At 47.6% G+C, this 23750-nt stretch overlaps 1 protein-coding gene across 8 annotated transcripts in view; it reads left to right on the top strand.

The window, feature by feature from the left end:
- The window catches only part of LOC147420875 (uncharacterized), a 213973-nt gene that overhangs the window by 81165 nt on the left and 109058 nt on the right, over positions 1-23750 (top strand). For all 8 annotated transcript variants that reach the window (XM_086504262.1, XM_086504265.1, XM_086504259.1 and 5 more), the window contains exon 5: positions 11192-11371. In XM_086504262.1, coding sequence (XP_086360388.1) covers positions 11192-11371 — 180 coding nt within the window. The remainder of the gene's footprint in view (positions 1-11191; positions 11372-23750) is intronic.

Raw genomic sequence — 23750 nt, 5'->3', positions numbered from 1 at the left:
ACAGGTTTGAAGTTGAGTCTATATGATACCGGCGATCCTGTTGATGTCACTCTTTACCAAACTGCTGGTGGCTGCCTCATTTATGTATGCAACACGAGGCCAGATATTCAGTTTGCAATCTCACAGGTCAACAGATTTATGCATAGCCGAGGGTCTAAGCATTGGCAGGCTGTCAAGAGAATTTTCCGCTACCTTAGTGGCACTTTACATCTTGGCTTGTTTTATCCCAAGGGGGGATCATTGCCGCCAGACTTACATGCTTTTTCGGACTCAGATTGGGCTGGTTGTTTTGACACGTGAGTGTCCTTAAGTGGTTTTTGTTTCATGCTTGGCAGTTCATGTATATCATGGTTGAGCAAGAAGCAACCTACTGTGGCCACTTCGAGTTGTTAGGCTGAGTACAGGGCAATTTTCATAGCTACGGTTGAGTGTGTATGGCTAAGACGCCTTATGGCTGATTTGGGTGTTGGACAGGACACTGCCAACACTATCTATACTGACAGTCAGAGCGCATTGGCAGTTGCGAGGAACCCAGTTTTTCATGCTCGCACAAAGCATATTGGGTGCATTACACTATGTCAAGGAGAGGCTCTCAGCAGGAGAGATCAGCTTGGCTTATGTGCCAACACAGGACAACCTTGCAGATCTTTTCACAAAGGCATTGTCTCGTGAGAAGCTTGAAGCTTTCCGCAAAGCTTTGGGCTTACTCTCCTTTGTGGACTGATCATGTCCTTAGGGCATGGCACTTCCCTTTACTCATGTGCCATCTCTCGTTCACCGCATCACTTCAAGGGGGATTTGTTACCATGTACATGTGGTAGTGATGTGTGTGAACATACTAGGACCGCCGGGCATTTTTTCCCTCTTTAGGAGGTTTTTCCCCCGTGCATTGTATATACGCCCATCACTCTAGGGCTATCTGTCTTTTCATTGCACACTAAGTAATACACTCTCTATTGTGTGCCTTGAGCTTCCTTCTTGTTCTCCAAGCTGTGTGCGTTTCTCAGCAACCCTAATTCCAACACACATTGCGTGGGGCCCGAACCGAATCAGATGAACGAAAGTACAAACTTTGCCATACCTAGGGAAAAGTGAAAGAACAAGAAGCCCTCATTTTTTGTGATGGAGAAGTCAAGGCCAACTTCTTTTCACTTGAATTGGCGGCTCGATTTGGGATTACACGGAGGTAGTTCTAGTGGCACACGGACGGGATGATGCCATTACACCGATCATTGGCAAACTTTGTTTGCAATGTTAGGGGTGTTTAGGGCACGAGGACTTCTATGTAAAGCCCTTGGGAGGTTGTGACGTCCTCCTCGAAATCCCTTCGTACCATACGAACAATGCCGTGGTTGACTCTCGGGCTGTGAAAGCGACTTTGACAAATGAAGGGCACAAAGATTGTACTTGATGAAATCCAGCTTCTTTCCTCGATTTTCTGGAGAGAACTGAATGATGATTGAAAGTCGAATATGTTTTGACCTAGAAAAAGAACGCCAAGATTTTCTCCACACTCATGCCGATTGCTTTTCTGAGGGCCTGCCAGGCGAGTTACCACCTTCTCGTCCTGAGGATCATACCATTGATCTGATACCTGGAAGCACACCACCGAACTGGCCACCTTACCACGTGAGCCAAGCCCAGAATGAAGAAATTATGAACCAAGTGAAAGACCTCTTGGAAAAGGGTCTTGTCCAGCCTGGTACTTCACCGTACTGCTCTCCAGTGTTGTTGGTTTTGAAGAAAGACGGATCTTGGAGAATGTGCATTGATTATAGAGCTCTCAACAAAATCACCATCAAGAACAGATTTCCGATTCCTAGGATCGATGATATTCTTGACCGACTATAGGGATCCTCGTGTTTTAGCAAGATCGATTTGAAGAGCGGATATCATTAGATCCGAATTGTGTCGGGAGATGTCTACAAGACAGCTTTTCGGACGACTTTTGGGTTATTTGAGTTTTTCGTGATGCCTTTTGGCCTAACCAAAGCTCGTGCGACATTTAACCGGATGTTGGACAGGATTTTTCGAGAGTACAGACTATTTGTTGGCACTTTCTTTGATGACATCATTGTTTTCTCCAAGATGAGGAAGAACATAGAGAACATTTGCTACAGGTCTTTCAGGCATTACGAGATCACAAGTTGGTGATTAATGTGAAGAAAAGTGAATTTTTTCTACGCGAGATACACTTTTTGGGACACATTGTCTCAGCAGGCAGGAGTGCAGATGGACCTGGCCAAGATAGAGACTATCCGTGATTGGCCCGATTTGAAGAATGTCCATGAAGTCAGCAGCTTCTTGGGCTTGTGTTCGTACTACAAGCGGTTCATTAAAAAGTTTGCGGAGGTTGCTTCCCCTTTGTATATTGTGACACACAAAGGAGCCTTTTCTTGTGGGGACCCACATAGGTGATTGCCTTTCAGCCACTGAAAGAGAAATTGACTACAAGATCAGTTTTGACATTGCCAGATTTGCAGAAGTCATTTGAAGTATATTGTGATGCTTGTGGTCGTGGTCTAGGTGCGGTCTTAATGCAATAAGGCTATGTCATTGCCTACGAGAGCCGACTGTTCTCAAGGCCGGAATTAGCAGCACAGATTTATGAGAAAGATCTTTTGGAGGTTATCCATGCTCTTACTCAGTGGCGACATTACCTACTCGGAGCGGATTTTACTGTCTTCACAGACCATCAGAGTTTAAACTACTTCCTCTGACAGAAGAAGCTATCAGAAAAGCAGATGCGGCGGGTGAATATCTTGTCACACTTTCACTTCCAGATTGTCCATGTGCAGGGACAAAAGAATTTGGTGGCAAATGCTTTGTCCCGGAAGCTGTTTGTTTTGGCTATTTCCACGATACATCATCGAAGCTTCGAGGATATGGTCGATCAGTATGCCACAGATACAAATTTTGCAAATATTTTCACTCGGATACGGAATGGGGAGATAGAAGCAAGATATTCCATTTGGGATGGCTACTTGATGAGGAAAACGATGTTGCGCGTTACACAGCCGTTGAGGAAAAATGTTTTACCCGAATGCCACTGTCCACCTTTTACGGGTCACCGCGGCATAGCTACCACCTTGAAAGGTGTAGAGAGATACTTCTTTTGGCGGAGACTCAAGAAGGACATGGACGATTTTGTATGCAGTTGCTTGGTATGCCAAAAGGTCAAGTTTTGACAGGCATAAAGCACCGGGATTTTGTTACAGCCTTTACCCATACCCGCCTGCCCCTGGTATTGCAATGGATTTCATTTTTTATCTCCCGAAAACACAGCGTGGGCACGATTGTTTATTGCCCAGATATTCAGATTACATGGCACGCCTGAGACAATTGTCTCCGACAGACACCCTAGGTTCACGAGTTTGTTTTGGAAGGCTATGTGGGAGAACATTGGCACACTGTTGCAGTTCTCGTCATTGTTCCACTCGCAGACTGACGGACAATTAGAGATTGCTAATTCAGTGGTACTGGATTTGTTGACGTCTTCTTCTTTGAACCTGAAGACTTCATGGAAAACGGGTTTTTACCTTTGGTGGAATATGCCTACAGAAACATGGTTAACTCTTTGATGGGGCAGGTGTCATTTGAGATTATTGAATTTTCTACGAAGGTTCCACCCTTCCTTAGCACGAAAGATAAGATTTTTCTTTGAAGCCGACCAGTTCACGAGGGGCAGGGACTTAGTCCGGAAGGCTTTGGAGAAATCTCAGAAAAAGGCAGCAGATCGACATAGTCGCGATTTGAAATTGAAGGAGAACGATTGGGTGCTCTTACATTTCGGGAAGGCACACCTAAGAAAGAAAAAGTGAAAGGAGCGGCTTTCTCGAAAGCTTAGCATGAGATACTATGGACCATTCCAGTTTTTCCGAAAAGATAAATGATGTCGCCTTTGTTCTGAAGCTGCCCGATACTTGGAGATTTCACAATGTTTTTCATGTGAGTCTCTTGAAGTCTTTTCAAGGCGATGTGCTCGATGATGGGGAGCCCCATGAGCAACCCGAAGTGGAAGAAAACGAGGAGCTACTTATTCCAGAACAAATATTGGCACAGAAAGAAAGAAGGTGAAGCGATTAGACGGTTCTTGGTTAAAGTCAAGACCTACTCCGCATTGGATTCGAAGTGAATGGAGGAGGAGGACCTGGCAGATACTCCTCAGATTGTGAATCTTTACCTCGAAGCATTTGGTTTAGCATAGTCTATTCTAAATGGAACCCCAAACTCAGCTTGGGCGGAATCTGGTGCAGTGGGTATGCACAAGAGGGGATTCGCTCCGCTCCTTTGTCAACGGGTTGCCTCGATTTTGATACTGAAGTCATTGATGTCTCTTTTGAGTTTCACAGATACTGTGAGCTGACAGTCTTCTGCTGTATGACTTTATGAACTGGAATTCCCGAGCATGATACTGACTTGTTCTCGACTTGTTTAAGTGCAGGAACTGATAGACAAAATGACTATAACATTTCAGTCTGAAAGATCTCGATAGACGTTTATGCAATATGGATTAGTTAATCGGGCATCTATGAGGATCTAGATGCGATTTCTAAATACGTTGCCGATTAATCATGGTCTGAGATCTGAATGAATTTGTGAATGTGATTTGTCATGTGATGTCCTGTGATGTCGTGTGATGTGATCGTCGATTGGTACATGTGCTAGATGTGTGTTCCTAGTGCGTCGGTACTAACAGTCAGTGTCTGCTAAGACAATTTATGGATTCTGTCAGTTTTGCAGGTGTAATCGAGGGCGATTACAATGCTTTCAAGAGGGGGGTATGTCACAAATCAGCGACATGGAAACCATTTGGGAAGCAGAGCAAAGCACACAAACACCCTCTCCGTGGTTGGCAGGTCCCGGAAATTCTGCCGCAGAACGCACTGGAAGTGGCTGACGTGGCAGCAGTGTACGGAATCATGCTTTTTACGGTGCATTTCACGGAGGTTGCAACGTACGGATTTCAGCTTTTGGCCTGCTTTATTCCAAGAGAGAGAGGGAGCTTTACTTGGCTTGCTTTATTTTTTATCAAGCAATGGCTTGAGAGAGAAATTACTTTATTTTCATGGAGCTTTTGATTTACAAGCTTTTGGGGCTCTGCTTTTGGCATCCCTTGTAACTCTTTATAAGTGTAGTTGGGCTCCCACTTCTCAGAGCATCTGGACGCAGAGTCTGAGAGTGAGACCCAACCACTCCGTGTACTTTGTGCAACAGATTAATACAAAAAGAAATACCCAAAGGGGCGCCAGTGTTTGGGGCCAATATCTCTAGGCACGGAACTCCACCGGGCCGTGTCGAATCAATTGTGAACTGTGAACTGTTTTGAAGTGAATTCCTGTTGTGTTGTGGTAGAATCTTGACTTGGAGTGTCCAAGTCTGTTACAGGCGAGGGGTCGTCGGATGATTGTGCAATGCTTGTTGGATGATTGAAGTGAATTGTTTTGAAGTGATTTCCTGTTGTGTCGCGGTAGAATCTTGACTTGGAGTGTCCAAGTCTGTTACAGGCGAGGGGTCGTTGGATGATTGTGCAATGCTTGTTGAATGGTCAAATTTATGAAATTGATAGTTTGTATGCATATACAGCTTCTGGCAAAGGGTTTCCCTATGGCGAGATATCTCTTCTTATCTATGGACCTTCAATGCACTTTTGTGGTGAGTTTAATAATACTCTTGATGTGGGTGATATCACCACAGGAAATTCTTATGTGTTGCTTGAGGAGAGACAAGCATGGGATCATGTCCTTGCCTTTGTTTGACATGTAGCGTTCTCTTTATCCGGACGGCACGGGTTTGACCTTTAAGCATGTTGCTCATCACTCGTATCATGCTCGTCTATATAGATGGTATGTTCTTCATAGATAGCAAAATGATGAATTTATATGATATGAAAATGGACTATACTTTGTAGCTATCCGACCATCACCTTGTGTTGTTGAATGTGTATTTTGGGCAATTACTTTGTGATAGACTCTTTCTCAGAAGCGTTTGCTACATATTAATAATGCCTATCTTATTCATGAGGCCTTTCGAGATATGATTGCTGGACTCATTCCCCCCTTGATTGCTCACATGCATCTGGATCTTGATGTTGCGCGGTTTCTATTTATTATGGGAGTGCAATGTGCTATTTAGGATTATGCAAGTAATACTTGCATTGCACTCGTGGAAAAGTTATGGATACCAAGCAGTTTTGTCAACATTTGCAAGAATTAGCTATCTCGAGGCCTTTAGTTGAATATGAACTATTGGAGTTATGTGAAGCTCGAGTATGCATACAACTTGATGATAAACGGGAGCTTGAAAAATGGCGAACACGGGCTTGTCAAAGGGCGTTTGTGGATAAACGATGTGCTTCAAAGCAATTTTTCAAGCATTTGCATCACACGAGGCTTTCTCAGAACATTAAGCGTGTGAAGCTTCCTTCAGGTGCTTGGACATCTTCCAAACAGGAACTTGCTGCTGCCACGGTCTTGCATTATAGACAGGTTTTTGCTGCTCCTCCTCAAGAATCGTCAGCAGTGCATCAAGCACGACAGTTGCTACTCTCTAATGTATGCCCAATTATTTCTTTTCTGTATGCACTATCCCTTGAGGAACCTTTCACTGATTCTCAGTTGCATAGTGCGTTGCTTTCTTTGGGTCATTGGCTATCCCCTAGCTGGGATGGGCTTACTGTGGAGCTTTTTATCTCTTTTTGGGAGACTTTGAAAGAGCCCTTACCTTTTTATGATGAATGCAGCATGGGAAAAACCGGACTTGCTAGTTTCTTGGAAAGAGGGTCTACTTAAATTATTGCCTAAGCAGGCACTTTGTGAGCACTTCTCGGACTGGAGACCAATTACGTTGATGTCTGTCGTGTATAAGATATTGGCTAAGCTATTGGTGAATAGAATTAAGGATCACCTTTTTACTGGAATACATCAAGTTCAATATGGTTTCATACCACGTCGTCAAATTAATGACAACTTGGCTAATGTGCTGATTGGCATGGAATACGCAAAGTACACGCAGCAGGATGTACTTGTCATGAAAGTTGATATTGAAAAGGCTTTCGACACTGTGCAATGGGACTACATTGCAGCCACGATGCGCTCTCTCGGGTTGGGTCCTAAATTAGCCAATGTCGTTTATTTCTTGTGTGCTTGCAGTTCGTCTTCCGAGATTCTTGGAGGTGAACTGGCAGACTCTTGGTCTCTTGGTTGCTCCTTTAGACAGGGCTTTCCCTTAGTGCACTGTTGTATGTTATTGCCACACACCCTTTGTTGATGCATTTGGATCATTTGACTTTTGCTGGTTGTCTTCATGGCTTGCAGTTATCGTCGGGTTGCAACTTCATTGGGTAGACCTATGCTGACGACTCGTTGTTCATGCCCCGTAACTGCGAGGATGATGTTCGAATGATTATGGAAGCTTTGGAGCTATATGGGCTTGCGACGTGTCTTCGAGTCAATTTTCACAAATCGAAGCTTCTGCCGCTGAATTCTTGTGATTGGCATGATTTTCTGTGGCCAAGGGAGATTGCTCCTCCGATTGTGATCGTGAGGTACTTGGGGTATCCAGCTGGATGGAATGTTACCCATACTCAAAAAGTGGATTGGGTCATGCAGCACTTATACGTCAAATTGTATTACCGGAAACTGTCCACATGGCCATTGCATGTTTGGCTGCGAATTATCCAGAGTATCAAGATGGCTTATATTCAATTCTTTCAACTGTTGTTGTACTGGCCTCGACATTGTCTCACGTCACTTATGTCACTGATTCTGTCTCATTTGTGGCGCATTCATGCTAAAACAAAAGGCTTGCGTTTGATGTCGATGGAGAAATTTTGCACTCCAAAAGGATATGGTGGTCTCAATATTCTGAATTTGCGCCGGCATGTTCTTGCCCGGAAAGCTATGTTGTTGTCGGCTCTCGTGCAACAAACTCAGCTGTGGGCTCTTATGCTTGCCTGCTTGTGTCGACATGTTACTTCTTCCTTTGGTCATTGGCAGCCAGATTTTTGGGAGGTGTGTTTGGCAAGATGGAAGGGCACATTCCTGGATGCCCTACCACCTTTAGTCTGATTTCCGATTGGAGGGAAGTTACAGTGCATTTATGATGCTGGCCCACAGAAGCAAGAAGGGAGTTCGCTTCAATCAGAGTCTCCATTGGAGCCGGGTATTCTCTCTTGCTTTGGTTGACCGCTCACCTTGCCAAGCCTACTTCCTCTCTTATCCTGGCGTGCGAGTTGTTGGTGATGTCGTTGAAGACGTGGGGTACTTCTTTCAGTTTCCTATTGCTGCTCGTCGGGTATGCATACCGTCAGTTTTGGGGATAGCTTCAACACATGCTGGTTGATTTTTTGCATGTTCTGCCTTTGTTTCCTGGGGATCGCATGTCTGATTGGTGTCTCTGGGACTTGCCCTTTGAGGCTTTTTCTGCTAGCAAGGTTTATGCTCTTCTTCTGCTTCAACCGTGGATTGCTGAGAACATTGCAATGCATTATGGTCAATGCAAAAATCTGATGTTTGGTGGACGAAAGCGCTTTCTTACCTTTGGAAGAGCCATTTTCCTTTGAAGGAGAGATTGTTTCTTTGGCGATGCTTGGTTGGTGTTCTTCCAGTGGGTGCTTTTCTTAGTGTACGTCGTATTTGCTCCTCTTGTTGTGTTCATTGCTTGGTTGCGGAGGAGACTGTCAGTCATCTCCTTTGGATTGCAGTGTCACTAGAGAGTTTCTTCGTGGTATAGCAGCTGGCATGCGGCTTCGATTCCCCTCCATGGTTTTCCACAGAAGGTTTTGGGCTTTCGGCATTCTGCCACCTTTTCAATGATTTGCAGTTTTCTTCATGTGGGTCAGATTTTGGGCCTTTTGAACCCTGTGGTGTCAACGCAACAACTGCATGTTCTCTCGTGCTGATGCAGATCCTTTTCAGTTCTTCAAGCTTTTCCTTGGGCAATCCTTACATTTTGCATGGGAAGTGGGTGATATCACTTCAAACATGCATCAGCTTTCCTATGAATTCTTTAGCCTTTTCTTTTTGCAAACACTTCGATGTTCACGCTTTTGTATCTGTTCATTTCTATGGGTTTTCCTCGCTTTGAGATTTCCCACTGTAAATGAATCCCAAAGAATTACAAAAAAGAGAGTGCTCACTAGTGTGGCTAGTGTGTGCGAGCTGCTCAAATACAATGACTCACATTGTACCAGAACAATGGAATCAACATACGGAAATAGGTGTAGAGATGAAAAGTTTTCTTAACCTAGACTCGGTACACTTCAAGGTCCCAAGTACAAGGCACTGGCTGTCAACGCTAGCCCACGGAGTGCGCTACTCAGATATGTTGAGGCTAGATAGTGTAGAGATTAGTGCTGTGACAGATGCTACTCAAGGTTCTAGACTGGATGGTAGACTAGGCACTAATAGTCATCCACATTGCTATATCTAGAGTGATATATACTATATATAGACAATGATAAAATATTTCCCACCAGTGGTGAGTAGATCAAGTGGACTATGTATATTGCTGTGGCCGATGACATACTAGGTAGGTGCTAGGCCACACTAATGCTCTGGCTATCAATTGGCCACCTCTTGCCAAAATGCTCATCTAGAAGTAGCCAGGTCATCATCAGAAGCAAGTCTACACAATCGAATGGTCTAGACTCAGCACTCTGCTTAACGAGAATTTCATATGCTGACAGTCCGCCGCCACAAGACCACACACTCTGCCAATAAGTCTACTGAAGCGAAATGACATTGGAATCAACATAAATCGAACTCTCCTGCATCAGGATTCATGCAAACTGAGAAACACTCAGAGGGGAATAAGACTGAAAGGAATTGCAAAATTCTATTCTTTGACAAGGGTTACCTTGAGGAGAGAACTGCACACCAAGTGATGGTTGTATTCGTAAATGTTCACTTGCATTCATTCGTTGCAGTTTCACAATGACGATGGGTGATACACCAATCGGCACTTAGTGGGAATTAGGATGAGTGGGAAGTTAGCGTAGTAGGAATAGGGCGAGTGGGAAGTAGGAACTAGGCTGCGTGGGAACTAGGCCGAGTGCAAAGTGGGAACTGGTCCGAGTGAGAACTAGGCTGAGTGAGAGGGATGAGCAGGTCGATGGGGGGTTAGTGGGTTGATAACAAGTGTGGTGGAGAGGGGCAAGAGCGAGAGAGATGAGGCATGGGCAAGAGGGGAAAGTGGGTCTAGGGTGTCTAGAGGGGCTAGGATGGCTAGAGGCAGGAGATGAGGGGGTCTAGGGGGACGAGGAGGTGAAGCCATCTTGTGCTCTCGACCTTGTTCTTGCGTCCTCTTTGAATGTATCTGCATGGGAGAAATTCCATGAGTATCACCTTGTTGTGGACAAAAAAATCCAGACCGTCTATCATGTCCTTCAACTGCATTCTAGACATGAATATCATAAAGAAAATCCATGCCAAGCATTGTGGAAATTTTTTCTTATTCTGGACCTCAAAGGGTACTATAGTGTTCTTCATGGGAGGCTCCCTGCACGTGTTCAGGCGAGTCTCCTCAGTTTGGTGCTTTTGCAGGGCTTGTTACATGCATGTTTGAGTAGCAAGCCTTCCTTCCCTGCTGAACCTCCTGCAATGATCTGGATGGAGCTCTTGCATCCTTTGTGAAGCCTTTGAGATGCATCTGAGGGCTTTTACAGGGCCACTTATAAGTGATCCATTAGTTTCTCACTTCTTGGGGTATAGACGTCAATGTTCTTCAGCATCACTGGACAGTGTGTAGATGCTTTTAGTTTTGCAGTCCATAAAGGTAGACATGAACCTTCAGTTTCACTACAGGGGTGTATAATGGCACTAGTGAACAGAGTGATTGTTCTTGCTCTCATCCTATCAGCCACTTGAAGGTGCGCCTCATTCTGTGTTGATTGTATCTCAGCTTTGTTCTACCCACCAGTGGCGCCATTGATTAACCTACGGGATTCACATGCACGAGTTATACACTCCTCTTTTATAGCCAGATAAGAGATGGAGAGAAAGGAGAGGAATAGGCAGAGGTAAGGAAGGAGGGATTTACTAGAAGAAGCCAATTTCCACAATGTACGTCACTCCTCCAGCGAGCATGCCAAGTTAACATGTTTATTAAAACATTTTTCAGCTAATCAAAGAGGGCAAAAGGTAGTCTTATGGAATCGTAGTTGCCTTCTTATATGGATATAATTCTGCAGGTTAAGGTTCTGGAGTCACACAATGTGGTCCATTATGATATCAAATGCGATAACATTTTGCTAGAGCCAGTGGAAAACCTTCACTTTGAAGAAGAGTTCTGGAACCCAATGTGGTCCAAGATAGTGGAGAGGTCACATCTACCATTTAAAGTTTGTATTGCTGATTTTGGTCAAAGCAAGGTGCGTTGCTTATTTCAACTAATTATTTTAAGGTTGCACTCTTATTGAAGGATCTTGTCATTAGTGCACAAATGACCCTCATTAACTATGCCTTTTGCATGGTTGCGTCCACCAGGCGTATCTCTCTATGAGAGCAAATAGAGAGAAGTCAGCTGAGTTTAACCATAAGACTATTGTTTCTGTGTATATTTTTTATGATCTATGTTTATTGTTATTCTCCTTGAGAAAAGAAATGATAATGTTTAATGAAGTAAGCAAGTAGGAAAGAGAAGATTCATACCATCTACTAAAGGCCAAAACCAGCTCATGAGACCAATCAGAGTACAACTAAGTTTGTCCTATGGACACCCAAAAAGAAAAGAACAAAAGATGCAGCCTGGCCCATTGCCTGACATCCTGTGCAGTAGGCATTTTACCTGAGAAAAACAAAATGATTGCATTCATAGCATATTGCGCAACCGGGTCCATGAGTTCCTGCATAAGGATACGGACTTTGAGAGCAGGAGGTAGACTATTTTAGGCTTTCCGGGCCTCCTCAAAGTCCTCCAACAAACAAGCTTTGATCTCAGAAGTGGCCTCCAAAAAACTTCCTTTTCGACGCTTAAACACACACAAAGAGTCAAACATAAAGCAAGAAGATCCTTCCCTACGAGCAAGCACCAACAGACCAAACCCTATCAAAATGCACATTGTAATGAAGGGAGGTTTTCCGAGTCATAGAACTCAATTTCTGTACAAAAACCACAAGAGCAGCTACATCCGGCCATAGAACGCATACATCAGATGAACCTGACCCAATCCAGCTGAGAGAGAGAGTACTGCAAATTCACCGTGTAAGTGCTAGCAAACAACTTTGTAAATCAAATCTGAGGCAGCTCGCTGCTGTTGATCATGCACCACTGATCTCGGACAAAATTGCACAGATCATACAAATGGCTAACCCTAGACACACACTTTTTTTGTAAATCAATTTGATTTATCTATCTGTGGGAAACCTCAAAGAGAGGAAAACCCACCAAAAAGATGAAGTACAAGCGAAGGAACACTGTACAAAACAGCTAAAAGCATTCATAAGAAAGCTGATATCACCAACTTCCGAGGCGAACCGTAAAGACTGCCTAAGGGAAAGTTTGAAGAAAGGCAGGGGATCTGCATGAATTCGATGAAACATATGGCCATTACGCTATCGCCACAGGCTCTAGTAAGCCCAAAACCTAACCCACATGAAGAAGACTGCAAAGCGCTGCAACGCCGGTGAGAAGATACCAAAAGCCCAAAACCGTTTATGGAAGACCGTCGTGGGAAAACGGAGCCGCATACACGCAGATACCCGACGAAGAAAGTCTCGAGTAATACAACAATCCCACAAGAGGTGACAAACATCCTCCTCGACAGATGAGCAACAGACACAGAATGAAGGGCGGATATGGCGCATCATAAGAAAGGTACCCACAGGGAGCACACCAAGTAAACAACGCCAAAGAAACAAACGCTCCTTTAATGGCAAACGGCTTTTCCATAATGCAGATAGAAGCCTTCTCCACCAAATATCTAATTTATGCATGTGCCAAAGAGCGTTGCAATGATGAGCAAGCCATGGTGGAGGCAAAAGAAGAGCATATGCCCAACCAGCAGAATTATCTTGAAACGCCATTTCCCGGAGATTCCAGTCAGATATGCGATCACCATCAGCCAAGGGTGAAACGGGCAAAAAACCAACCAACATTCGCTGCAATTCTCTCCAGAACTGGCGATAATGCATGCCCAATCCAAAACGGCGGGCGGCAAATGGAAACTCCAAAGTGAAACGAGCTGTATTCACCACATCCTTAACCACTCGAATGCCACGGCAGGAGAGAAAATACGCTTGGCGAGGCGAGCGGTCAACCAAGGTAAGAGAAAAGGCCCGGCTCCAATGAAGACTCTCCAAGCGAAGGGAGTTTCCTTGCGTTCGAGCATTCCACGATACATGATTCGTAACCTGTTTCCAGGCAGAGAGCAAGGTGGAAGCAAGCAGGCATCCAGGAATATGGCCATCCATCTTACCAAATACCACCTCCCAAATAGATGGTGGCAATGACCAAACGAGGATGTAACCACATGCTGGCTCAAGTGTGCAAACATAAGAGTCCAAGGCTGAGATTGTTGCGTAAGTGTAGGCAATAGCATAGCCTTCCTAGCCAGGACATGCCTACGAAGGTCCAAAATATTCAAACCACCAAAGCGCTTTGGTGTACAAAGTTTTGTCATTGACATCAGACGCAGGCCTTTTTTGTGTGCATGAGTTCGCCACAAATGAGACAAAATGGCCGACATGAGAGAGTCAAGACAGTGACGAGGCCAATGCAACAATGGCAAAAAGAACTGAACATATGCCATGAGGATACTCTGAACGATCTCAGGCGAACATGCAGTGGCCAAGTAGAAAGCTTCCAGTAATGTAGTTTAACATTCAAGCGTTGCATAACCCTAGACACACACACACACACACACACACACACAGAAATTTTCATAAGGGAGGCTGATGTGGCATGTTGTATAGACAAGCCCGTATTTTTTGAAATGGTCTGTTGACGTGGCAAATCATCTTCTGATGTGGCAGGTCCGTACGGACAAATCTATGGGTGCTTGCTTTTGGACCACTAGTTTTTAGAATCAGTGATTTTCATTTGAGATGCTTTTGGTAGGCCAAGGGCCTTTAAATAAGTGTTGTGGCTCTCTCCTAGCATTCCGCTTGTGGGAGAAGCTGAAACAGTATAAAGAAATACGGAAAGGGGCGCCATAGTTTGGGGCCATTGTAGTCTGGGAGTGGTGTCACAAAGTGATGACGTGGCATCACCCTATCGACATCCCTGCTGACGTGGACAAACTGTACGGACAGGCTGACATGGCAGAGTGCCACATGGCAGACAATACGGCTCTCCGCGATTTGTGCTAGTAAGTGGTGACGTGGAAAAATGTACGGACTTCCGCGTTTCACGTTGGCTGCTTACTTGGCTTGGCTGTACGGATTTCCGAAATTAGCATTGGTGCTTTTGAAAACTTTTGAAGACCAGTTGCTTTTGGGATTGAATTGCTTTTGAGTTTGATGCTTTTGGGGCTCTGCTTTTAGCACCCCTTGCAATCTCTATAAGTGACCCAAGGGGGCTCACTTCTCAGAGCATCTGGACGCAGATTCTGAGAGCAAGCACCCATGGAAAGTTGTACTTTGCTCACAGATTAATATAAAAGAAATACCGAAAGGGGCGCTAGTCTTTGGGGCCAATCTCTCTTGGCACGGAACTATGCCGGGCCGTGTCGACTATCTCTTGAATTGTGAATTGTTTTTAAGTGAATCTCTACTGTGTCGTGACAGAATCTAGACTTGGGGTGTCCAAGTTTGCTACGTCGGTATTAGAGCACGTCCGATTTCTCTTTTACCAGGATATCCGATCCCTTTTTATTGCAACACCTATGGATTCCAAAAAGAATCAATCGACCTCTTTTGCAACCACTGAGGCAGGAGGAGGCAATACGACAAATTCAAGAGACCGAGCAGAAGATAAGTACGGGCCACCTCGGCCTGCACAGTATGAACTTTTGGAGCTGCAACGTCGACAACAGGTTTACGAGTGCACAAAGCAGATGCTTCCGTTTGCTAAAGATCCCCAGTTTGCAAAATTTGTGACTCAGCAGTCCATGGCTGAAGTGCATACTCAATGGAAGAAAGCCACAAAACCACCAATCCAATCAAGAAATCTCCTATTCCGAGGATGTTTACTGAAGAAGAACTTCAGGAGGTGGTCCATGCCCAAATCAATCAGCTTTTGGACACGAAGAAGCAATCGAAGAAGCAACTGAAGAAGCGTAAGAAGGGGTATGACTACCCCAGTTACTTGGGCCGTCAATCTTTTTTTTTTTCCCGAGAAAAAAATCCTTCTATTGGTTAATGAAACTGCCCATAGGGCTATAACCTCCTCTACAAGAGAGGACTACGACAATCATGATGGGGAGACTCTCTCAATAAAAAAACAACATATGTACAATGAGGCTAGATCAGGGGATGAGAGGAGGGAAGAGCCACACAGGTGGACGGTAGTGCCATCTGAGCACACCCTGGCCCATGGTGAAAAATGGCCCAGGACGCCAAAGTCGAAGGAAGCCTTTCTGCATACGGGAGCGGAACTGCCCTGGAGTCTCTCGAACTGTCCTCTGAGAGTATGAACTAGCTCAAGCCAAAGTTCCCGAAGAGTCTCTGCTGGTGGTACAGGCCGCGCCTCGAAGATGCGGAAGCAACGGGCCCGCCAGATGAACCAGAGTGTTAGGCCACTGATGAGCTCCCAACAGACCTCTCTCTCACTGCACCACTCCTGTGGAGTAAGCTCAGTGGCAGGTTGGAGTGTAGGTTGACCCTCCTGCATCACTATTATCCTGCTGGTGGATGATAGCTCAAATTGAAGTGCCGGGCCCGTGAGAGTGGACCAAGCGGATGCCCCCCAAGTGTATATCCGAGCCGTGGACATCAGTCGAAGAACACGAAGCCACACCTGCTGTGCCAAGGGACAGTCCCAAAGACAGTGACGCTGACTCTCCACAAGGTGGTCAAAAGCTGTGCATGCGGACGAGAGGCCACTATGCACAAGCCTGCTCCCAACTGCTGTAGATCTGTGTGCGACCAGCCATTGAAACAAAGTGACTCGCCTCGGCTGTCTCGAGTCCCACAGCCTCTCCCAAAAAACTATCAGGAACTCAGCTGTGAGACCCTCCTCCTGCCAATGAGGTGCTGCAGTAGGGCGAGCCCTCTCTATGCTGCCAGTATGTGACGTCCCAATCGAATGGTGTACTGAAAGAAAGGGACACCTGGTGGTCTGCAGAAGAAAAGGGGTCCCTCCAAAGCCACTCTCCAGGATCCCACTGTACTCGTACTAGTGGAAAGCACTCCCAAGCCCATAGTCTCCAATGTCCAGTCGCAAGAGCAGCTGGGTCAGGATCAATGACACAAGTCCTCCCACAGATGTCCACTATTCGGATCCTCTGAAAACAGCACTCTGCCACTTGCGGGGCCTCTACTGCAACTCGCTGTAAGCGTCCCTCATCCTGTAGCTCGAAAAACAGGGAGGGAACAATCTCTAAGCAAGCCCGAACAGAGATGAGAACCTCCAGTCGCCTGAAGGATCCCAGCCATCTGGGTGCTACTGACTCGAGAGGCGTGAGCCACTCAGCTGGTACTGCCTCTGAGATGTCCTGGCACATGCTTTGCACCCCTCTCATGCCCTGTAGAGCTGAAAGCCCTGCAGCTCCTCTGACAAGCCTGAAAACTGTAACCAGTCACCTAAAGAGCGTGGTAAACCCGCTGCCATGGAACCCCAGGAAAGATGAGGCCGACTACTAACCAAGTGACCTCTCTGAGTGCTAACCATGGGGTTCCAAATAAGGGGCTGTCGCAGGCGCTCCTCCGTGCAAGTAGGTTGACGTTGCTCTAGGCCTCGCCGCAAGTGCTCCGGATATCGAAGCAACCCCACAGCGAAGCGATCCTCCAGTCTCCTGCTCAAACCAACTCTACGCATCTCTGTGAAGATCCATCTAGTCGAGGGTTGCTAGGGGCCTCCTGTCTGTGGCACCCTAGCACGAAGCCGCTGTAACAAAAACTCCTTCCAGGGCTCCTCACCTGGAAGAAGACCTCGGACGATGAACTTCCCAAGAAGGGCTTTTCTCTGCTGTGCTGGGTCTATGATCCCAAGCCCTCCCTGTGAACCGAGAAGAATGATGATCTGCCAAGCCACTTTGGCGCGGGTTGTCAGAGTGTCACGCCCTGAACAAAGGAAGTTCCTGATCAGCCGCTCTACCTGGATGATACAAGAACTCGAGAAGATCCTGTAAGAAGTGATGTACCACATAGTAGCCAACAGCACCTGGTTGGCCACTACAACTCTGCCAGCTAAAGAAAGTCGTGCGGAGCTCCATTGTAACAACTCCCTCCTGATAGACAGGAGGAGGGGAGCAATCTGCTCCTTGGGAAAAAAGTCCAAACCAACCTGACAGCCCAAGCACTGAACTGCAGTCCCTGGGAGAAGCCACCTGAAACCCTCACCTGGAATCCAGTCGGGCACAGGAGCACTACCAACCGAGAAAGCCACTGTCTTTCTCCAGTTGATCAGTGCGCCACATGCACAACAGAAGGTCTCAAGAGCCTGCTCACACCTGTGAAGGTTGGCCCCCGGGCCATCCAAGTACAAGGCCGAGTCGTCCTCAAACTCACCGTCTAGTAGCTCATCTCGCCGAATAGGGAGTGCTAAGCCCCATAAACCAAATTGCTGCGACACCATAAACCTGCTCATGCCTCAGCATAGAACAGAAAGAGGAAGGGGGCAAGAGGGCAGCCCTGTCTGACCGAACATGTGAGCATGAAACGATCACCTCTACCTCCTGGCAAAAGTACCTGACTGTGTGTCCGTCTGTACAAAGCTGACACCCCTCTGATCCAAGCATCTGAGAAGCCCATCCTGCGTAGAGTGCCCTCTAGAAATTCCCAGTCAACTTTGTCGTAGGCCTTCTCAAAATCGAGAAGAAGAATCACCAGATCCTCACCAGGGAGCCGCGCTAGGGCAGAAGCCTCCCAAAAAGTAAAAATGTTGTCAAGGATACCGCGCTCCTTGACAAAACCTGTCTGAGTCCCATGTATAAGGCTCTCAAGAAGTGGCTGGATCCTCAAACACAGAGCCTTGGCAAGAATTTTGTAGGCTGAGTTGAGGATAGTGATGGGGCGCCACTGTCGAGTCTCATCCAAGGAGCCACCCTCCTTGGGAATGAGGTAGATCAGACCCTCACTCATGCTGTCAGGAATCTCTCCTGTGTGCAACATGTATTGAAAAGCACTACAGAGATCTGGGCCAAGCGAGTCCCAGTACTCCAAGAAAAAACTGGGAGTCAAGCCATCCTCACCAGGACAGCTATCACGGGGGAGTGCACTAAGAGCCGTGTGCAACTCCTCAAGCTGAAGTGGCAGCTCAAGCCTCTGACGCATCTCCTCAGTCACAAGGCAAGGCATCTGTGCCCACACCTGCTCCCTGCATGCATCCTGACACTCTGATTGAGTCTCTACAAACAGTAACTCACCGTAAAAGTCAGTAGCAACCGCACGCATGTCCTCTGGCTCAGAAGCAACTGACCCGTCGAGCCTCCTCAAGTGACTGACCTTGGCATGCGTATGCCGAGGTCCCACTGCCTCGAAGAAAGCATCAGTCACTTTGTCACCCATCTATGTCCACTGAGATGCCTGTCGATGGAAAGCAAACTTATGGCGCCGATCCTCTATGCTAACAAGCTCCTAGGGAGCCTGCTGTAGCTGCTCCTACAACCAAGGACTGTCTGGATGCTGCTCCTGCATCCTCTGCAAGGAAGCAACGCCCCGTCCGAGACGTTGCTCCTCCTCTCTCGCTGCAGGCAGGCGAGCCAAAGACTCGTGGAGAAAGAAACGACTAATCTGAGCTAGTCCTTAGGCCACTCTGTCAGCAGGAGAATCCTGCATGTCCAAGCTCTCTGTCCACAGAGCCTCTACTCGCTCTTTGAGTACAGAGTCCAGCAAGACCCTCTTAGGGATGCGAAGCATCGTGCTCCCCCTCCTCTGTCTGTCTGCCACTGTGAGGATCACTGGTGCATGGTCCGAGAAGGAAGTTCCTGCCAGAATGCCAATTGTCCCACCCAAGTCATTGAGATGGTCACTAGTGTAGAAGCGATCTATCCGCGATAGATTCACTCCTCCCACTCTGCGGTCCGAACGAGAGAAGGCCAGGCTGTCTGGGGGCCTCACAAAACTAGAGTGCTGCCACACATCCGAGACCCTCAGAGTCATACAAAACCTCTCCCAAGCTGCCAGCTCAACTCCATGCACAGTAGCATGGCTACCACCAATCCTGTCAGAAGGGTCCTTCATCATGTTGGAGTCACCTCCTATGCACCAATGTTCTGCCTGCGGCAGGGACTCAACAGTCTGTGACCAAAACACTGCTCGTGCACTCGCCACATTGGGCGCATATATGTTCAGGAAGCCCACAAGGCAACCCTAAACTTGCACAGTGATCCACTGAGCCTTGCCTGGCACAATAATCCCTCTGTCCACAATGGCCTGCTACAAGGAATCCGCAATAGTCATACATACCCCACCCTGGATGCCTGCAGGTCCAAAAGCAGCCAACCAAAAAGTATCATATCGTCCACGCAAGAGCTGACCACAACGTCTAATGCAGCTCTCACACAAATGATGCTCTGTAGCATAAGGAGATCAATCTCTCCTCCTAGAAGGTAGCGTTGAAGTTCTTGATGCAGTCGGCCCCGCTAACGCTGAAACTGGGGCCCACCAAGTCCTTGCACGTTCCATGAGACGATCCTCATGGGGAGCGAGAGAGAATAGATGCTGCCGCAGCAGCTAAACGTGCTATCTTCGAGGCTGGCTTGGATGGGGAGTAATCCGCATCCGAGCGTCCTCTAGATAGGCGTGACTGCAACGAGTGCGTGACCCAAGCCCAAGTAGAGCGAGCCGTTCGTAAAGCAACCTCCTCTGTCCACGAGTCCTCATGAATGTATACATAACATGGCGAGCACTAAGTATCAGCAAAGAGGTGAACCACAATGTGTCTACATCCTGCTGCATGTGGAGGAGTCACCGCAAACTTGGCCAATGGCCAGAGAGTAGAAAGCAAGTCTGTAACTCCTAGGTCTCCCATGTGGTGAGAGAACTTTAGGACTTGTGTATGCACCCACTCCAACACTGAGTCCTGAGTCCACAGAGTCTGGTCCCTGCCGCAAAGGGGAAAAGAGAAGCCAACCGCTGAGTCTAAGGCCTCTATCCCCCTAGATGCAAGGAACAGAACATGAATCCTGAAGGAGGCTGCCTCATGGTCTGTTGAGGAGTCGATGAGAATACGTGTAAAGTCGTAGTCAAAGAAGTCCCATCGGCGCTGAATGTCGAAGCTCGTCAGACCACGAGAGATTGCTGCAAAGGAAGACGTCTGTACCTATAGAGGGGGTCGCAAGAAAGGTTGTCCCTCTCTCACCAAGCGACTCGTGGGGTGGGAAAGGCGCTGCCAAGAGATCTCCTAACAGCCGAAGATGGCCCTGCCCCTTGGGTCGACTGTGGAACTGGAGCGGGAGGGGGGGTGTAGGAGCAGGGGGAAGAGGGGGAGAAGAGGGGCGGGGGGAGCGGCAGAAGTAGAGGGGCGAGGGGAAGAGGCGGCGGGAGTAGGAGGCGGGGGGGAACTCTGGGGGGGGGGGAGGGGCTGTCGAGGGTGAAGCTGAGGTGGAGGCTGGAGCAGGGACCTCATCTTGCTCAAGAGGACCGAAGCGGTTCCCCGTGGGAACCCACTGCTACTGGCCAAGCGCCTGAGGACCACTCTGAGTGCCAGGCTGTCGCTGTGGTCGCTACCGTCGTCGACCACGAACCTGTTGCCATCCCTCCTCTGCGGGAGCCGTAGGCTCAGAGGGTTGCTCTGCATGTGTGCGCTGTGTCTCTGCCTGTGGCTGCTGGCCAGCCCTTGCATGCTGGGTCTGAGTCTATGGTGTAGGTCGAGGCCTCCTCCATGGACATGCCTTCGCAAGATGGCCCATCTATCGACAAATGAAGCATTGGTTCGGGGGGCCCGAATACTCCATGCTCTGTCTAAACCAACCCCCACTCACCTGAGGCAAAAGAATAACCTTCAGGAGAGTGTGAGTGTCCCTAACCAGAACGCGAATTGAGGGAATGTCGGCCGCATTGGCAGCTACTAATGCTGCTGTGCGAGGTGTCTCCAGGACAGTCCCAATCGCTGAGCCTATCCTGGACAAGAGTGGTAGGTACTCCCTCCGCAAACCAGGAAAGTAGACGGAGATGGGGATGTCTGCCTCTTCTATCAAAACATCTGAAGCAGGGTCAAAACCATGTCTCCACTGTCGAAAGTGGGCTCGAGCTGCTCGGATGGTCAATGGACTCATGGCGATGACCTTGGACGCCATCTCGGGGGTCTCGAACACAATCTGGTAGTAACCCTCTCCGAGGATCTGAACGTCCAAGATCTGGCTCACCTCTGCAAGAAGGCGGGTCCGGTGCCGAGAATCTTGTAGATGACGGAAGTCGCTTTCAGACGATCCACGTTTGCGGCTAGGCTCGCTTGCTCTATTGGAGTAAGAGCAAGTCGAATGGTGGGCTCAGCGGAGTCGGGCGAGGGGACTTCATCAGAGACCCTATGTGGCGGAGCTTGAGCCTCCATCTGTGTCTGCTGTTGTGTCGGAGAAGAGACGGAAAGAAGTTTTTTGCCAAAAGAGCCCCAACGAGCACTGTCCGTAACCAGCACTTGTCAAAGCCAATCACAAGAAATCTTCGGCACGAGAGTGGCAAAGAACGAACATAACGGGCGGGGGGGGGGGGGGGGAATGGCAAAGGGTCGGGGTAGCGGGCTGGCATCGGTAGCGAGGGGATGGCGGGCAGCGAACGGGCAGGCAGGTAGCTGAGGAGCGGACTGGGAGGGCAGCGCAAGGCCAGGGGCGGAGGGAGACAGCGAGCGCGCGCAGCAGAGGCTGCTGGTGGTGCAAGGGCGGGGGTTTGGGGGGGGGGGGGGGGGGGGAGGGGGGGTTGCTAGCGATGGCGGGAGGGGGGGCGACAGGTGCTGGCGAAGGAGGGAGGGGGAGCGGCAGCAAGCAGCGAGCGCAGGAGATGATTTAGCAGGCCAAAAAGCTCTAGCTTTTTTGCTCTATGCTGAATTTTTGGGCCGTCAATCTTCTTTGGCATCTACAAGAAAGCAAAATAAGCGTGTGTGTTTTGAAGGACTACCCAGTTTTTCTTCTTCTTCTCCTGACATTTCTTCTAGTTCTTCCTCTTCCGACTTGAGTGAGGAGGACAAAAAGGGCAAGAAGCGAAGCAAAATGCAAAGATTTGGAAAGAACAAGAAAAAGGCAAAGAAGATTAGATTACGACCAATTTCTGATAGTTCTACGAAGGAGTAATCCTCTAACAAATTAGACTCCGACGATCACATGTTTTATGCGAAAAAGAAGCACTTTTACAGAGCCAACCAATATGATTTCCTCAAAGATAAGAGCAAGAAGACAAAGGGATTTAAAGAGGGTGAACAATCAATAAAATTTGAATCCTTTTCTAGGATTCCGAGATGCTCCAAGGGCTTTGGCCTTCATTCAGCGGTTTGACATAGCCTTCTTTGGAGGGCATTACTTAGAGCACTTCAAGATCAGGAGGGCAACATTGTTTCTAAAGGGAAATACTTGAACATGGTCCACTCTTCTTCTGAGGAAAGAAGCCCCGGTCAAGTGGTTGAAGTTCAAACGGCTCTTTATTTCTTCTTGGTTGACTCAGGAGTATGAACGAGATGTAAGAACCGCTATAAACCATCTTCGGATGACCAAGGGTGATTTTTTGGACGCATATTGCGAGAGATTTTGGGATTCTTTTTTATCGACCTCTTCGTTTAAGAAAGTCACCTTCAAGGAACAGATTGAGCGGTTTTGCTGCGGACTCCCTACAGAGATCCTAGATTACTGCCTTGAACAAAAGTCTGAGTCTATACAACAGCTAATGGGACATGCGAAGCGGGGATCCTCGATACATTCAAGGAATTTGACCTACCCCACTCATGAAATTTTGACTCAGAGGACCAGACAGACTTCAACCAAAAAAAGAAAGATACACGACCCCGATTGACACTTAGAGAGAGACAACTATCTCAAAGAGGGGAAGTGTTTTGGTTGCGAGAACAAGGGTACATCTCCGCAAAGTGGCCCAAAAAGGCACAACCAGGACAGACTGAAGACAGGCCAGAGAGTTCTAGAGCAGCGGAGGAACGTGGCAGAAAAGGCAAGATGAAAGAAGGACTGTTACCGGATTGCATGGGAACCAACCCAAGCCAGATGGATGAAAGTACAGAACTTTGCCGCACATGGGGCAAAGTGAAAGATCAGGAATCCCTTTTCTTTTTTGATGGAGGAGCGAAGGCCAACTTCGTTTCACTTGAATTCGCGGCACGGCTCGAGATTACGCCCCACAGGATGGGGCCACTGGTGGAAGAAATTCTAGCGGCGCCCGGACGGGATGTAGCCATTACGCTTGTCATTAGAAAACTTTGTTTGCATTGTTACGGGTATTTAGGGCACGAGGACTTTTACATCATGCCTTTGGAAGGGTGTGATGTCCTCCTAGGAATCCCTTGGTACCATAAGAACAACGCCGTGGTCGACTATCGGGCCAAGAAAGCGACTTTGGCAAATGAGAACGGTAGAAAAATTGTACTAGATGTACAATTCAAGGGCGAGTCCGTCCCTATTGTATCGGTTTCGGCCATTTCAACATTAATGAAATCCAATCTTTTTGTTTACTCGATCCTTTTGGAAGAATTAAATGATGAACATTGAACGA

This window comes from Adiantum capillus-veneris, chromosome 28 (genome assembly GCF_014529385.1).
Source record: "Adiantum capillus-veneris isolate H3 chromosome 28, ASM1452938v2, whole genome shotgun sequence".
Taxonomy (NCBI): domain Eukaryota; kingdom Viridiplantae; phylum Streptophyta; class Polypodiopsida; order Polypodiales; family Pteridaceae; genus Adiantum; species Adiantum capillus-veneris.
The sequence above is the reverse complement of the archived record's forward strand: the minus strand, read 5'-3'. Positions and strand labels throughout refer to the sequence as shown.